The sequence below is a fragment of the Gopherus flavomarginatus genome, chromosome 4 (assembly GCF_025201925.1).
Source record: "Gopherus flavomarginatus isolate rGopFla2 chromosome 4, rGopFla2.mat.asm, whole genome shotgun sequence".
In the NCBI taxonomy this organism is placed as follows: domain Eukaryota; kingdom Metazoa; phylum Chordata; order Testudines; family Testudinidae; genus Gopherus; species Gopherus flavomarginatus.
Genome location: NC_066620.1, coordinates 3,416,572 through 3,431,784, shown reverse-complemented (window position 1 = coordinate 3,431,784; position 15,213 = coordinate 3,416,572). Strand labels below are relative to the sequence as shown.

The 15,213-nt window shown below is 63.3% G+C and overlaps 1 protein-coding gene across 4 annotated transcripts in view; it reads left to right on the top strand.

Annotated features, from left to right (window-relative positions):
• LOC127049856 (cullin-9-like) overlaps window positions 1-15,213 on the top strand; it is a 49,992-nt gene that overhangs the window by 19,553 nt on the left and 15,226 nt on the right. For all 4 annotated transcript variants that reach the window (XM_050951154.1, XM_050951153.1, XM_050951152.1 and 1 more), the window contains 10 exons: window positions 173-380; window positions 626-819; window positions 990-1,201; window positions 2,186-2,420; window positions 4,088-4,193; window positions 4,625-4,852; window positions 6,454-6,544; window positions 6,644-6,815; window positions 7,467-7,572; window positions 9,271-9,366. In XM_050951154.1, coding sequence (XP_050807111.1) covers window positions 173-380; window positions 626-819; window positions 990-1,201; window positions 2,186-2,420; window positions 4,088-4,193; window positions 4,625-4,852; window positions 6,454-6,544; window positions 6,644-6,815; window positions 7,467-7,572; window positions 9,271-9,366 — 1,648 coding nt within the window. The remainder of the gene's footprint in view (window positions 1-172; window positions 381-625; window positions 820-989; window positions 1,202-2,185; window positions 2,421-4,087; window positions 4,194-4,624; window positions 4,853-6,453; window positions 6,545-6,643; window positions 6,816-7,466; window positions 7,573-9,270; window positions 9,367-15,213) is intronic.

Below are 15,213 nucleotides of genomic sequence, written 5' to 3'. Positions count from 1 at the left end.
GCTCCTGTGAGGACTGGGGAGTGGGGGACGTGGTGGGGCCAGGAGGGGTGGGAGGGCCGTAGGGGGCCCAGGGATCTGGTTTCTGGCCCAGAGCTGACCTGGAGCCACGCAGCAGGTCAGTCCTCGGTTGCCCAAGCCCGGCTCCTCACCCACCCACCATTGCTCCCTGCAGGGAGAAGCTGGTGAAGATGCTGGTGGAGCTGCTGACCAACCAGGTGAAGGAGAAGCTGCGGGTGGTGCTGGCTCTCCGCCTGCTCTGCGTGCTGATGGCCAAGTACGACTGGCGTGTGCTCTTCGCCACAGAGGGCGGGGTGCGTGCCGTGCTGGCCTGCATGCAGGAGTATGCCCCCTCAGCGCTGGTCCAGCAGGCCGGCCTGGTGGTGAGTGTGCGCCAGCAGCCACGGGGCCAGGCATCTCTTGGGGGGAGAAGTGTGGCTCCCGGGGGAGATGGTGGCTGTAGTGGGCTCAGGTGGGGACATGCCGGGATCCTGCGTGGGAGAGGGCGGGATGGGGTGGCCAGTGCTGGGATCCCAGGGGGATGCCAGATGCATTGAGCAGCCTCGTGTTCTGGGCCCGGGGCTGGCGCTGCCAGCTCTCCCCCCTGACGGCTCCCTTGGCCTCCCAGGCTCTGAAGGTGCTGGTGGGTGCCGGGACCTGCGAGCTGGTGGGTGCCAGCGAGAAGCCCTATCCCCTGAACCACGCCGATGCCCCGATGATGTGGGAGATCTTCGCCAGCATCGGCTCCGCCTCCAGCAAGGACTCGGACAGCCTGCTCTGCGCCCTGCCTGCCGCCATCCGCACCATGCAGGGCATTGCTGGGTATGGAGGCGGAGCAGAGTCATTTCCGGGGGGGCAGCTCTCTGGAGGCTCTTGGGGGTGTCTGGCCAGGGGGGCCCTTGCTGGCAGGGAGTGCCGTCGCCCCACAGACCCCCTGGGAAGTAGCAGCGGCTGGTGCCGGCGGACGCTCATCCTGGCGCTCTGTCCCGCAGGGCCTCGTCGGCCGTGAAGAACGGCCTGCTGGTGGCTGGCCTGCTGATCGACAACCACCGGGGCCTGGCCGAGCAGCTGGTGAGCTGTGACGTCCACTCGGCCCTACGGAGCTGCTGCCAGGGGGGCGAGGGCCACACCACCGAGACGCTGGCCCAGATCGCGCTCAGCCGCCTGGCGGAGCACAAGCTCCCCATGAACCTGGACACGGCAGGTACAGAGTCCCCCGACCCCTGCGACAGCCCTTGTCTGAGGATGTGGGGACGGCAGGTACGGAGCCCCCCCACCCCCGTGACAGCCCCATCTGAGGATGTGGGGACGGCAGGTACAGAGCCCCCTGACCCCCACGACAGCCCCTGTCTGAGGATGTGGGGACGGCAGGTACAGAGCCCCCCCACCTCCGCGACAGCCCCGTCTGAGGATGTGGGGATGGCAGGTACAGAGCCCCCCCACCTCCGCGACAGCCCCGTCTGAGGATGTGGGGACGGCAGATACGGAGCCTCCTGACCACTGCCGCAGCCCCTGTCCTCCCGCCCCCGCCTACAAGCCTGAGGATGGCTCCTATGCAGCGCCGCTCCACATACGCAGCTCTTGCCCCAGCAGCCCCTGTCTGAGAGCTTGCAGCTGGTGGTGTGCAGTGCCCGTCCCCGTCCCCACGGCTCTCTCCCTGTGGCAGAGGCAGGCTCAGCCCCACACTGCCTGTGAGCGTGCAGCCGGCAGCATGCAGTGCCCGGCCCCATCCCCGTCCCCACGGCTCTCTCCCTGTGGCAGAGGCAGGCTCAGCCTCACACTGCCTGTGAGCGTGCAGCCGGCAGCATGCAGTGCCCGGCCCCGTCTCTGTCCCCACGGCTCTTTCCCTGTGGCAGAGGCAGGCTCAGCCCCACACTGCCTGTGAGCGTGCAGCTGGCAGCCTGCAGTGCCCGGCCCCACGTCTCTCTCCCTGTGGCAGAGGTGGGCTCGGCCCCACACTGCCTGCGAGCATGCAGTGCCCGTCCCCGTCCCCACACCTCTCTCCCCCTGTGGCAGAGGCAGGCTCAGCCTCACACTGCCTGTGAGCGTGCAGCCGGCAGCATGCAGTGCCCGGCCCCGTCCCTGTCCCCACAGCTCTCTCCCTGTGGCAGAGGTGGGCTCGGCCCCACACTGCCTGCGAGCATGCAGTGCCCGTCCCCGTCCCCACACCTCTCTCCCCCTGTGGCAGAGGCGGGCTCAGCCCTGGAGCTGAAGGATGTGGATGTGCAGACGCTGCTGGGCCGCCTGCAGGAGGGCAGCCTCTCCAAGGAGCTGGTGCTGGCCCTGGAGCGCTGCCTCTGCGACGAGGCCGGCCCCGAGAGCGAGGGGGCCGCGGCCCTGCGGGACCGCCAGCACTTCCTGCTGCTGCTGCGCAGCCTGGAGCAGCTGGGGGCCGAGAAGGCCGTGCAGCTGGGGACCCTCCGGTGAGTGTGAGACGCGGCCGGGTCCTCAGTGACACGGGAGTGGGGGGTCCTCAGTGTCACTGGGGGGGCGCGCGGCCGGGTCCTCAGCGACACTGGGGGGGCGCGCAGCCAGGTCCTCAGTGACACTGGGGGGGGCGCACGGCCGTGTCCTCAGTGACACTGGGGGGGGTGCTCGGCCGGGTCCTCAGTGACAGGGGGGTGGGGGGTCCTCAGCGACACTGGGGGGGCGTACGGCCGAGTCCTCAGTGACACGGGGGTGGGGGGTCCTCAGTGACACTGGGGGGGGGGCGCACGGCCGGGTCCTCAGTGACACGGGGGTGGGGCGTCCTCGGTGTCCCTGGGGGGGACACGCGGCCGGGTCCTCGGAGACACTGGGGTGGGGGGTCCTCGGTGTCACTGAGGGGGACACGCGGCCGGGTCCTCAGTGACATGGGGGTGGGGCATCCTCAGTGACACTGGGGTACAGCCCGGTCCTCTGTGACATGGGGCATGGTCCTTGGTGACACTGGGGGGGGCGTGCTGGGTCCTCAGTGGCACTAGGGTGGGGTGTGCAGCTGGATCCTTGGTGACACTGTGGTCCAGGTCCTCCGTGACGCTGCGGGCGTGGTCCTTGGTGACACTGGGGGGGGAGGGGTGCATGGCCAGCTCCTCGGTGACAATGGGGGGAGGGAGGGTCCTTTGCTGGGGATCCTGGGGTGACACCTGGGGAGGGGGACCTTGGCCTGGGATCCGTGGGTTGTACTGCGAGTGTGTGGCTGGGATGTCCCAGGTTGGAATGGGAGCCAGAGTGGGGGTGTGTCTGGTTGGGCTTTCCTGGGGGTGGATTGAGGCAAGGTTAGTTGGCACTGTCCTGGGGGCGGTTGATTGAGGCTGTCCTGGAGCTGGGGAAGGCTGTTTTGGGGGATCAGGGTTAATTGGAGTTGTCTGGGGGGAGTGTTTTGGGGTCAGGTTTGGTTGGGGCTGTGCTGGGGGTGGGGGTGGCTGTTTTGGGATGTTAGGGTTGGTTGGGGCTGAGCTGGGGGTGGCTGTTTTAGGGGGTTAGGGTTGGTTGGGGCTGTGCTGGGGATGGGGGTGGTTGTTTTGGGGGGTCAGGGTTGGTTGGGGCTATGCTGGGGGCGGGGGTGGCTGTTTTGGGGGGACAGGGTTAGTTGGGGCTGTCTGGGGGGATGTTTTGGGGGATCAGGGTTGGTTGGGGCTGTCTGGGGCTGGGGGTGGCTGTTTTGGGAGGTCAGGGTTGGTTGAGGCTGTCGGGGGCAATTTGGGGGGGTCAGGGTTGGTTGGGGCTGTGCTGGGGATAGGGATGGCTGTTTTGGGGGGTCAGGGTTGGTTGGGGCTCTCCTGGGGTTGGGGGTGGCTGTTTTGGGGGGGTCAGGGTTGGTTGGGGCTGTCTAGGGATTGTTTTGGGGGTCAGGGCTAGTTGCGGCTGTCTGGGGGATTGTTTTGGGGGGTCAGGGTTGATTGGGGCTGTCCTGAGGTGGGGGGTGTGTGTGGTCAGTTGGGGTTTCCCGAGGTGAGGGGGTAGGGTGGGGTTGCGGTGAGGGTGGTGGGGGGCTGTCATGGGGTGAGCGTGGCTCGTGCAGCCAGAGGGCCGGGCACACGGGGGATCAGGGCACTGTCAGCCGCTGGCCTCCCCCCTCAGGCCCCACCTTCCCCCGTCTCTTGTGCAGGATTTTGAACAAGCTCCTGGACAGTTACCAGGAGGAGGCGCTGCCCTGGCACGAGAGCATCGAGCCCTGTCTGTCCTCCATGAGCGCCCCCAGCACCGAGCGGGAGGTGAGGGGTCCGGGGGGGCCCTGCTTACCTGTCGGGGGTGCGGAGGCTGGGGGCAGGGCGGGGCTCCTGGCTCAGCCCCAGTTATGGGTTCGCGGCAGGAATCACTGGCGAAGTCTCTGCCCAGTGCCCTGGCTCCTAACAGCCCTGATCTGCGCCAGGCCTGTCCCGGGGAAGCCGGGGCTGTGGCCCTTTACCCAGTGCCCCCGGACAGGGCTAGGGCCTGTCTCTGTTCTGTCAGACTCCAGCCCAGGCACTGCAGGAGCTGAGAGCTGCTCCGCCCCAGGGAGCTGCGCTCCCCATAGACCAGGCGGGCGAGGGGCTGGGGCGACTGGCCCAGGGAGAGCAGGTCGGGGCAGGGGTGGGACTAGAAGCAGGTCTCGTGCCTCCCAGGCCAGTGCCCCAACCCCCAGGCCGCGCTGCTCCCTCTGCAGGTCGTGCAGGAGTTCGTTCGCTTCCTCCACCGCCTGGCCACCACCAACAAGGACTGTGCCGTGGTGATGTGCCGCCTGGGCACCAAGGAGGCCCTGTCCAAAGCCTTGGACAAGCACAACTCCAACCTGCTGCTGGGATCGGAGCTGCGGGACCTGGTGACCGACTGTGAGAAATACGCCAGCCTCTATCAGAAGCTGACGACCAGCATCCTGGCCGGCTGCATCCAGGTGAGGTGTGGGGTGGGCATCCTGACCCCGCCCAGGTGACCGGGGGCTCTGCCATGGGGGAGACCTCCCCCCACCGCCTGGGGCGGCCTGCCCGCTGGGTGGGTGGAACCTCTGCAGCATGCCGGGGCACGACCAGCCGGGGGTCCCAGGCTGTCTCTGAAGGGAGGGGAGGGAGGAGGGCAGTTTGTCTGTCTGTGGGGAGGGGTTGGTGGTCTCTGCAGGGGGTGGCCTGGAGGGAGGGAGGGAGGGAGTGACTTTCCCCAGGGTGCAGCCTGGACTGCTGGGTCCCCTTAGCTCTCCCACCTGGGATGCCTTTTACGCTGCTGGGAACAGCAACCCATCCCTGCTCTGCTCACTCCCAGCCCCCAGCACGTCGTCACTCCCAGCTGCGCCCAGCCCTCCATGAATTACATACAGGGCGACACCCACAGAGCCCCTGCCCCAGCCTTGCTCCCCAGAAATGTGCCTTTTGCACTGCACCGAGCCCTCCCGGGCAGCGTAAGCTCCTCGCTCCCCATTCCAGCTCTGGGAGGGAGCATGCGCCAGCCTTTGTTGTCCCAAGCAGAGGTTTCCCAAACACGTCAGTCAACACACGGGTTCAGATAGAACCATGAAACAAGTCTGTTACCCAGAGAGGGGTGGATTTGGAGTGATCGCAGGCGGGAAGGCCTAACAGTCAGAACTGGTCACAAAAGGAATAGAAAGATAAACACGCAAGCGAATTCCTAAACTTCACCAGGACTAGTAAGTTGAAAAGCATAAGAAGGAGTTTTTCTCCCCAGCAACTGCAGTACATTTCACGGGCTGCGTCTTTTCCCAGCCTGGGACCGCTCCCCCCTTTGTTCAGCTCATTGTGCATCGTCGTCGTCATGAGCGGAGAGATGGACAGAGGAGAGGGGTGGCCAGGGACATTTTTCCCCTTTCTTATACTCCTGCCCTTTGTGCTGGAAAAATCCCTGCTCGGTCGTGGGGTCGGGCAGTGCTGTTGTATACGTGAGCTCCAAACTGCCCTCCTGATGAATTGTAACTTGTTTCCCTCCCCTCCCCGCCAGCGGGTGACTGTCTGGTTTAGTACTTTGGTACTTTGCTGGCGTGTTAGGGTTTCTTTGTCCCTGAACAATTAGTTCGTGGGCATTACCCAAAATGGCACCGTATTTCAGTAACAATCATGCAGCTTTACACACTGTGTTGTTACACACATCTTAACAGGACAATGATGTTCAGCGGTTTATGAATTTTCAAATGATCCCTCACAAGGCGTACTTTGTACAAAATATGACCATGTACAATGGTGAACATGGGGTACAGGGTGTCACAGAGGTTGATGGTCTCTGGAAGGGGTGACCAGGGAGTTGTCTGCGGGCAGGGAGAGGGGTTGGTGGTCTCTGGAAGGGTGTGGGCAGGGAGGAGGTGGTGGTGTGTGAAGTGAGGAGAGTGGCCATGGGGCAGAGGCTCTCTCTGAACCCAGTTCACTCAGTTCCCCCTTCCCCACCTGTGGGGCTGAGTTCCTCAGGGGCTGGTTGCTGCTCAGGGTCCAGCAGTGGAGGAGGGCTGCCAGGTCCTTCCTCCCATTGACGCTTTGCGCCCCCCCTCTCTTCCAGATGGTGCTGGGTCAGATTGAGGAGCATAGACGAAGTCACCAGCCCATCAACATCCCCTTCTTCAACGTCTTCCTGCGCAACCTCTGCCAGGGTCAGTGCTGGGGGGGTCACCTGGGGTCCCTGTGCCTGAGCTGTGGCCCCGCCAGGGTGGCCCCCTAGCTCCCTTCAGCACTGTCCCCTCTCCCTGCAGGCTCCAGCATGGAAGTGAAGGAGGACAAGTGCTGGGAGAAGCTGGAGGTTTCCTCGAACTCCCACCGAGCCAACAAGCTGACGGACAGGAACCCCAAGACCTACTGGGAGTCCAACGGCAGCACCGGCTCGCACTACATCAACATCTACATGCACCGTGGCGTGGTGGTCAGGTGGGGGGGGAGGGGGCTGTGGGTACTGGCCCCCGGGGGGTATGGCTGTGTGTGTTGAGTGGCAAAGAGCATGTCCTGGGGATGGGGTTGGGATCAGGTGGGGGGGGCGCTGGCTGCCCAGGGTGTCCCGGTGATGGGGGTGGGATCAGGTGGGCGGGGGGTTGTCTGGATGCTCACGGTGTCCTGGGGATGGGGGAGGGATCAGGTGGGCAGCGGGGTGGCTGGCTGCCCATGCTGTCCTGGAGATGGGGGAGGGATCAGGTGGGCGGGGGGGAGTTGGGCCCAGGTAACAATTTGGCGAGGGGTGGCAGGGTGCCCGAGGTGGCACAGAGGGGCTGCACATGCTGGTTCCCTGGCTGGGGTGGGTTCCCTTCCCAGGAGCCAGCCATGCAGGGACCTCGTCTGTGTCCCCGGGCGCCATACGCCCTGCTGGGATGGCTGTCGGCACTGCGGACCCAGAGCAATGCAGCACCAGGTGCAGCCCCCAGGAGCTGGGGCCAGGGTTTCAGAGTCTCCCGTTAGGACCGGCAGCCATGCGAGGCTCTGAGCCCACTGGAGGACGTGCCCCTCGGGACGGGCACCGTAGGCTTAGGCCTGGAGCACAGGCCAGAAATGGGCCGGTGCCGACGCTGTGGCTCTCCCCGGCTGCAGGCAGATGAGCCTGCTGGTGGCCAGCGAGGATTCCAGCTACATGCCAGCCCGGATCGTGGTCATGGGAGGAGAGAACCCGGCCAGCATCAGCACCGAGCTCAATACGGTGAGTGTGGGCCAGGCCGCCCCGGACAAGAGAGGGGGCGCTGCAGGGGGTGGGGGTCCTATGGCTGGGGGGCTCCCTAGCAGGGCGGGCGCAGGCTGAGAGCTTCCCACCTGCCAGCACCCACCTCTGCTGGTCAGCGTGGAGCTGGGGCATCCCGACCCAGGCCGGCGGGGGCACAACTGCCTTGGAATTGGGGCAGGCAGCACCCGAGGGGCAGGGAGTCGCCAGCCCCAGGCCTGTAGGCCCTGTCCTGGCGAGCACGTCACCAGCCTCTCCTAGGCGGGCAGGAGCAGGGCAGGGCCCCAGGCTCAGGGTCTCCAATGCTTGCCAGAACCAGCTGCTCCAGGGGGAGGGGCAAGACACCGCAGTGGCCAAGTCCCGGCTTCCCCTCCTGTCCTCCTCATCCGCCCCGTACAGGCCTGGCACCGCCTGCCTTGTCCTAACTGCTCCCCTTTCTGCTGCTAGACCCTGCCACCCTCCCGCCCTCTGCTTCCCCAGACCTGTTACCCACCTGGCCCACGCCCGAGTGAGCTGCCCTGGGAAACCTCTGGCCAGAACCCAGAGGCGCTGTCTGGGCCGGGGCGCGTGCCTAGCTTGGGCTGTGCTAGGGTCTCGGCTGCACGGTGGCCATAGAGCAGAGGACGGACCGAGAGGAGCCGGCTTCCGGCCCCCGAGGCAGTGCTGAGTCCCAGGAGGTCACTGGGGAGAGGCAGGGGGGTGGGCGGGGCAGACACGCAGGCCAGCGCATTCCTACTGGGAGCAGCATGTTCATCCGTGCCCACGGCTGGCTGGGTGTGGGGGCACTGGGCCTTTGCTTACAGTGGTGGTGCTGGCACCAGCTCTTGGCACGGCTGGGCTGTTCCTTAAAGCTGCAGCTCCTGGGGGCAGGTGGTTCCATGAGAATTCAGCCTGTGACTTCCCGAGTGAGGCTCCAGCCCCCCCGCTGCAGAGAAAAGCTGGAAATTGGGACCCCCCCCCGCAGCTCTAGACTCAGTGGATAGGCCTGCTCTGGGCGCTGGGGCTGGCGGTGCTGGGAACCTGCTCGGCTGGCTGCGTGCGGAAGGAGCAGGATCGGTTACAGTCCCTTGGGCACTGGGACCAGGGTGTGATGCTTGGTCAGTAGCCCCACTCGGGCTGGGAGCCGAAGGGGTACGCCAGGAGATCTGCGTCTCACTCGGACGGGCCGCTGGGCTGTGGCTGTCGGCCAGTTCCCGTGCCCGGCAGCATCCCTCCATCCCCATCAGCTCTGGTCTCTGCGTCTGCTCCCGGTGGGTTGACGGCAGCCCCTGAGCGCGGTGGAGCTCCCAGGGGCTGGTCTCTCGGTGGCCCTGCCGGGAGGGAGCAGCAGGGAGCGGTGGAGAGGTCTGGCGCGTCTGATTGCTCCAGCAGAGCCATGATTTCTGTGATCTCCCCAGGTGTGGCTGGAAGGGGCCCTGGGGCTGCCTGACGGTGCGGCAGAGGCTTTGCTGGGTAGTCCCGTCCCTGCTGGGAGGCCACTTACGTCCTAGCTGCTGGTCGTCTCCTTGTCCTGTCCTTGTGGGTCCCATGTTCCTGCACGCCACTAACCCCACGGCTTCGCTTCATGTAGCTCTGGGGCCTGGGCCTGGACAACACTCTCGTGGGGTGGGGCAGGGCGGGATCTCTCGCGGCCTCGCTAGCTCTGTGCCCTGACGGCTTGCAGCTCTCCCTGCCCCCCAGGTGAACGTCATGCCCTCAGCCAGCAGAGTGATCCTCCTGGAGAACCTGACCCGCTTCTGGCCCATCATCCAGATCAAGGTCAAGCGCTGCCAGCAGGTGGGTGCGCTGGCGGGCCCCTGACAGGTTCAGTCACAGGGACCCCCTTTGGACTGTCACCATGTGATGCAGTAGGGACTGTCTGTGTGGGGAGCGGGAGAGCAGGGGAGGACTTTAGGGGATGGACGATGCCAGGGCCTGTAACCTGAGCTAGGTAAGGGAGGGGAAAGGTCAACACCTTTCCCCGGGAAGGGGACAAAGGAAGGGAGTGGCAGGAGTGAAGCAGTTTGAGTTTGGGCTTGAGGCTGTGTGGGCGGAATTCAGGGTATCCTAGCTAGGATCCAAGCACCCTGAAAGCCCAGAAGGACTCGGTGGAGGGGTCCTGACTGTGCCTGCAAGCTCTGCTGTAACCTGTGTTCCTGTTGTCCAATAAACCTTCTGTTTTACTGGCTGGCTAAGAGTCACTGTGGGTCCCAGGAAGAGGGGTGCAGGGCCGGACTCCCCCACACTCCGTGACAACTGGTGGCAGCGGCGGGAGATACTGCACCCCGTGGACGGCGCTTCCTGCAGTAAGTGGCTGGGGAGCAGTAAAACGAAGGGGTGATTAGCCCCTGGGAGTGTGTGCCCAGTGAGAAGGACTTTGCAGTAACAGGGTCCCCCGGGGGATTGCAGCGAGCGGTCCCAGGGGCGGAGGAGTCTGCAGCTCGACCCTGGCAGAGAGGTGGTGACCTCAAGAAGGGCTGGTGCACTAGGGGTCCCCCTGGAAACCGTGGGGAGCGGCGAACACCCCTGCCTGTGAGTGCCCAGCAGGAAGATGTATGCCAAGCGGCGCAAGTGTGACCTGGTGGAACTGTGTAAGCAGAGGGGGCTGCGCCCGGGGAGGCTCACCAAGGACCAGCTGATTGCCCAGCTGGAGCAGGGAGACCGCATGAATGAACGGAGCCCTGTCTCTGAGGGAAGCAGCCGGGCAGATGCAGCGCAGGCACCAGTGTCTGTCCCCGCTGGGAGTGGTCAGGCGGCGGACGAGGGCTTCCCGAGACCCCCCCTTCCTAGGCCTAGGGGAAGGGCGGGGAGGAGCCCAGTGTATACCGAGGGCACCGTGACACCCCCGGCCAGCAGGGGATCCTCCCGGCAACGCTCGGCATCCGTGGAGCGGACGCGGCTGGAATATGAAAGGGAGAAGCTCGAGTTAAAGAGGCAAAAGCTGGAGGAGAAGGCGAAACAGCGTGAACATGAGCGGGAGGAGAAGGAGAAACAGCGTAAACATGAGCGGGAGGAGAAGGAGAAACAGCGTAAACATGAGCTGGACCTGGCCCAGCTGACGAGCAGTGGGGCCCCGGCTGCGGTGAGTGAGGGGGGACCCAAGCCTACAAAGAGCTTTGATAAGCACTTGCTGCCCCGGCGTAAGGAGGGGGAGGACATAGATACCTTCCTGACGGCCTTTGAGAATGCCTGCGAGCTGCACAGGGTTGACCCTGCAGACAGGATCGCAGTTCTCACCCCCTTACTGGACTCCACAGCCGTGGAGGTGTACAGCCGACTGAAAGGGGCGGAGGCAGGGGACTACGAACTGTTCAAACAGGCCCTGCTCCGCGAGTTTGGGCTGACTCCTGAGATGTACCGGAAAAAGTTCCGGAGCCAGCGTAAAACCCGTGAGGTCACATACCTACAACTGGTCAACCGGGCGCAGGGGTATGCCCGCAAGTGGACAGCTGGGGCCCAAACTAAAGAGGACCTGCTTGACCTATTCATACTGGAGCACCTGTACGAGCAGTGCCCGTCCGACTTGAGGCTGTGGTTGATGGACCAGAAGCCGGAGAACCCACAGCACGCAGGCCAGCTGGCCGACCAATTTGTGGACAGTCGGGCAGGGGATGGCAGGGAGGAGTCTCGAAGGAGCAAGCCTGCCTCAACGCAGAGAGAGAGTCATCATGGGACCTCCCAGCGGGGTCCTATGGAGAACCCCCTCAAAAGGGGAACATCCAGCGGCAGGTCCCTCCGACTCACTCAAGGGGACCCACGAGACATGGGCTGCTATCGCTGTGGCCAACGAGGTCACATACGGGCCCAGTGCCCCAAGCTCAGGGACAGACCAAGCAGACCCAACCCGCAGAGGGTGGACTGGGTAAAAACCCAATCGGAGGAGGGGCTACGTTCCCAGGAAAGGGGGGCTGGCAACGTACCACCTGTGGATGCGCCAGGCTCCGGGTTTGTGGTTTACCGGGTGGGCGCGGGGCTGCCCCTCCGGAAGGAGTGCATTGTTCCCCTGGAGGTAGATGGGAGGAAGGTCACTGGGTACTGGGACACGGGCGCAGAGGTGACGCTGGCCCGGCCCGAGGTGGTGGCCTCAGATCGGATGGTGCCCGACACCTACCTGACCCTGATGGGCGTGGGCGGGACCCCATTCAAGGTGCCTGTGGCAAGGGTACACCTGAAGTGGGGGGCCAAGCAGGGCCCCAAGGATGTGGGGGTACACCGATATTTGCCCACTGACGTGTTAATGGGAGGGGACCTCGAGGACTGGCCTAGTAACACCCAGAGTGCCCTGGTCGTGACTCGTAGTCAGAGTCGGCAAAGGGCACTGCACCCTGACAACGGGGAAGGTACTCGACCCGAGGTGCAGGACCCTAACCCAGGGAGCGGGGAACGCCCAGGGGCACAGTGCAGAGAGGCTGCGGCCTCAGACCCAGCCAGCAGGAGAGAGCCGGTCCCCATCCCTGTCCCAGCTGCTGAGTTCCAGGCCGAGTTGCAGAAAGATCCCTCCTTGCGGAAGCACCGGGACCGGGCTGACCTTAGTGCGGTACAGACCATGAGGAGAGGTTGCAAGGAGAGGTTCCTGTGGGAGAAGGGGTTCCTGTACCGAGAATGGGCTCCCCCAGGGGAAGTAGAGTCATGGGGGATCAGGAGGCAGCTGGTGGTTCCCCAGAAGTTTCGTCACAAGCTGCTGTACCTGGCCCATGACATCCCTCTCGCAGGGCACCAAGGAATCCGACGCACCAGGCAGAGGCTGCTACAGAACTTTTACTGGCCTGGGGTCTTTACCCATGTCCGACAGTACTGCCAATCCTGTGACCCCTGCCAGAGGGTGGGGAAGGCCCGGGACAAGGGGAAAGCGGCTTTGAGGCCTTTACCCATCATAGAAGAACCTTTCCAGAAGGTGGCCATGGACATAGTGGGACCCCTCAGCAAGATGACCCGGTCAGGGAAGAAATACATCCTGGTGGTGGTGGATTTTGCCACTCGCTACCCCGAGGCGGTGGCCTTGTCCTCTATCGAAGCCGACACAGTGGCAGATGCGCTGCTGACAATTTTCAGCCGGGTGGGGTTCCCCAAGGAGGTCTTAACGGACCAGGGGTCCAACTTCATGTCGGCCCTGCTCCGGTCCTTATGGCAGAAATGTGGGGTCCAGCACAACTGGGCCTCAGCATATCACCCCCAGTCCAACGGGCTGGTAGAAAGGTTCAACGGGACGCTGAAGATGATGCTAAAAACATTTATGAACCAGCACCCGCAGGACTGGGACAAGTACTTACCTCACCTGCTGTTCGCGTACAGGGAGGTGCCCCAGGAATCTACCGGGTTTTCACCTTTCGAACTGTTGTATGGAAGGAGGGTAAGGGGGCCCCTAGACCTGATGAGGGACGAATGGGAGGGGAAGGCCTCTCCCGAGGGAGAGTCAGTGGTGGAGTATGTCCTGACCTTTCGGGAAAGACTGGCCGAGCTCATGGGCCTGGCCAGGGAGAATCTGGCCCGAGCCCAGAGGAGGCAGAAGGTCTGGTATGACCGCACGGCACGGGCCCGTGCCTTCGCTACCGGAGATCAGGTGATGGTCCTCATCCCCGTGAGGAGAAACAAACTCCAGGCCGCCTGGGAAGGCCCCTTCAAGGTTATCAAGCAACTGAATGAGGTAAACTATGTGGTGGAGCTGTCAAACCGGGCACATCACCGTCGGGTGTACCATGTGAACATGATGAAACCATACTATGACAGGGGGAATGTGGTGTTGGCCGTGTGTGGACATTGGGAGGGGCAGGGAGATGACCCCTTAGTAGATCTATTCCCTGGGACAAAAGCTGGTTCCCCCCTGGAGGCGATTCCCCTCTCTGATCAGCTGACCCCGGGCCAGCATGCTGAGATCAGAGAGGTGCTGCATCTATACCGACAGCTGTTTTCCAACCAGCCTGGACGCACTAATTTGACTGTCCACCGGGTGGAGACCGGGTCACATCCCCCTATAAGATGCTCCCCTTTTCGGGTCACTGGTAAAACTGCCCAGGATCTTGAAAGAGAGGTCAGGGACATGCTGGCTTTGGGGGTGATCCAGCCGTCTTCCAGCCCTTGGGCCTCGCCAGTAGTGCTGGTTCCCAAGAAGGATGGGTCAATCCGGTTCTGTGTGGACTATCGAAAGCTCAATGCCATCACCGTATCTGATGCCTACCCTATGCCCAGGCCTGACGAGCTCCTAGACAAGCTGGGAGGTGCTCGGTACCTCACCACTATGGATCTTACCAAAGGCTACTGGCAAGTGCCGCTGGACGCAGATGCCAGGCTGAAATCGGCCTTTATCACCCCTCTGGGGCTCTATGAGTTTTTGACCCTGCCCTTCGGCCTCAAGGGAGCGCCGGCCACCTTCCAGCGCCTGGTGGATCAGCTACTGAGGGGGATGGAGAGTTTTGCCGTGGCGTATATTGACGACATCTGCGTCTTCAGCCAGACCTGGGAGGACCACGTGTCCCAGGTTAAACAAGTCCTGGACCGACTCCGAAAGGCTGGGTTAACAGTAAAGGCTGAGAAGTGCAAGGTGGGGATGGCTGAAGTATCTTACCTGGGCCATCGGGTGGGGAGCGGCTGCCTGAAGCCGGAACCAGCCAAGGTGGAGGTGATCAGAGACTGGCCTGCTCCCCAAACCAAAAAGCAGGTCCAGGCCTTTATTGGGATGGCAGGGTACTATCGAAGGTTTGTGCCCCACTTCAGTGCCATAGCCGGCCCCATCACTGAACTGTGCAAAAAGGGGAAGCCAGACAAGGTGATCTGGACTGAGCAGTGCCAGGAGGCTTTCCGGGCGCTGAAGGAGGCTCTGGTTAGCGACCCAGTTCTGGCAAACCCAGATTTTGACAAACCCTTTATGGTGTTCACCGATGCCTCAGACACGGGACTGGGGGCGGTGTTAATGCAGGAGGATGAAAAGGGGGAGAGACACCCCATCGTGTACCTGAGTAAGAAGCTGCTACCCCGGGAACAAAGCTACGCGGCCATCGAGAAGGAATGCCTGGCCATGGTGTGGGCCCTTAAGAAGCTAGAGCCATATCTCTTTGGGCGACACTTCACCGTGTACACCGACCACTCTCCCCTGACCTGGCTGCACCAGATGAAAGGAGCCAATGCCAAGCTCCTGAGGTGGAGCCTGCTCCTGCAGGACTATGACATGGACGTGGTCCATGTGAAGGGAAGTGCCAACCTGACAGCGGATGCGTTGTCCCGGAGAGGGGACCCTGAACTTCCCCAGGTCACTGGGCAGAGTGACCCCGCTCAGTTCAGTCTCGAAGGGGGGAGAGATGTGATGCAGTAGGGACTGTCTGTGTGGGGAGCGGGAGAGCAGGGGAGGACTTTAGGGGATGGACGATGCCAGGGCCTGTAACCTGAGCTAGGTAAGGGAGGGGAAAGGTCAACACCTTTCCCCGGGAAGGGGACAAAGGAAGGGAGTGGCAGGAGTGAAGCAGTTTGAGTTTGGGCTTGAGGCTGTGTGGGCGGAATTCAGGGTATCCTAGCTAGGATCCAAGCACCCTGAAAGCCCAGAAGGACTCGGTGGAGGGGTCCTGACTGTGCCTGCAAGCTCTGCTGTAACCTGTGTTCCTGTTGTCCAATAAACCTTCTGTTTTACTGGCTGGCTAAGAGTCACTGTGGGTC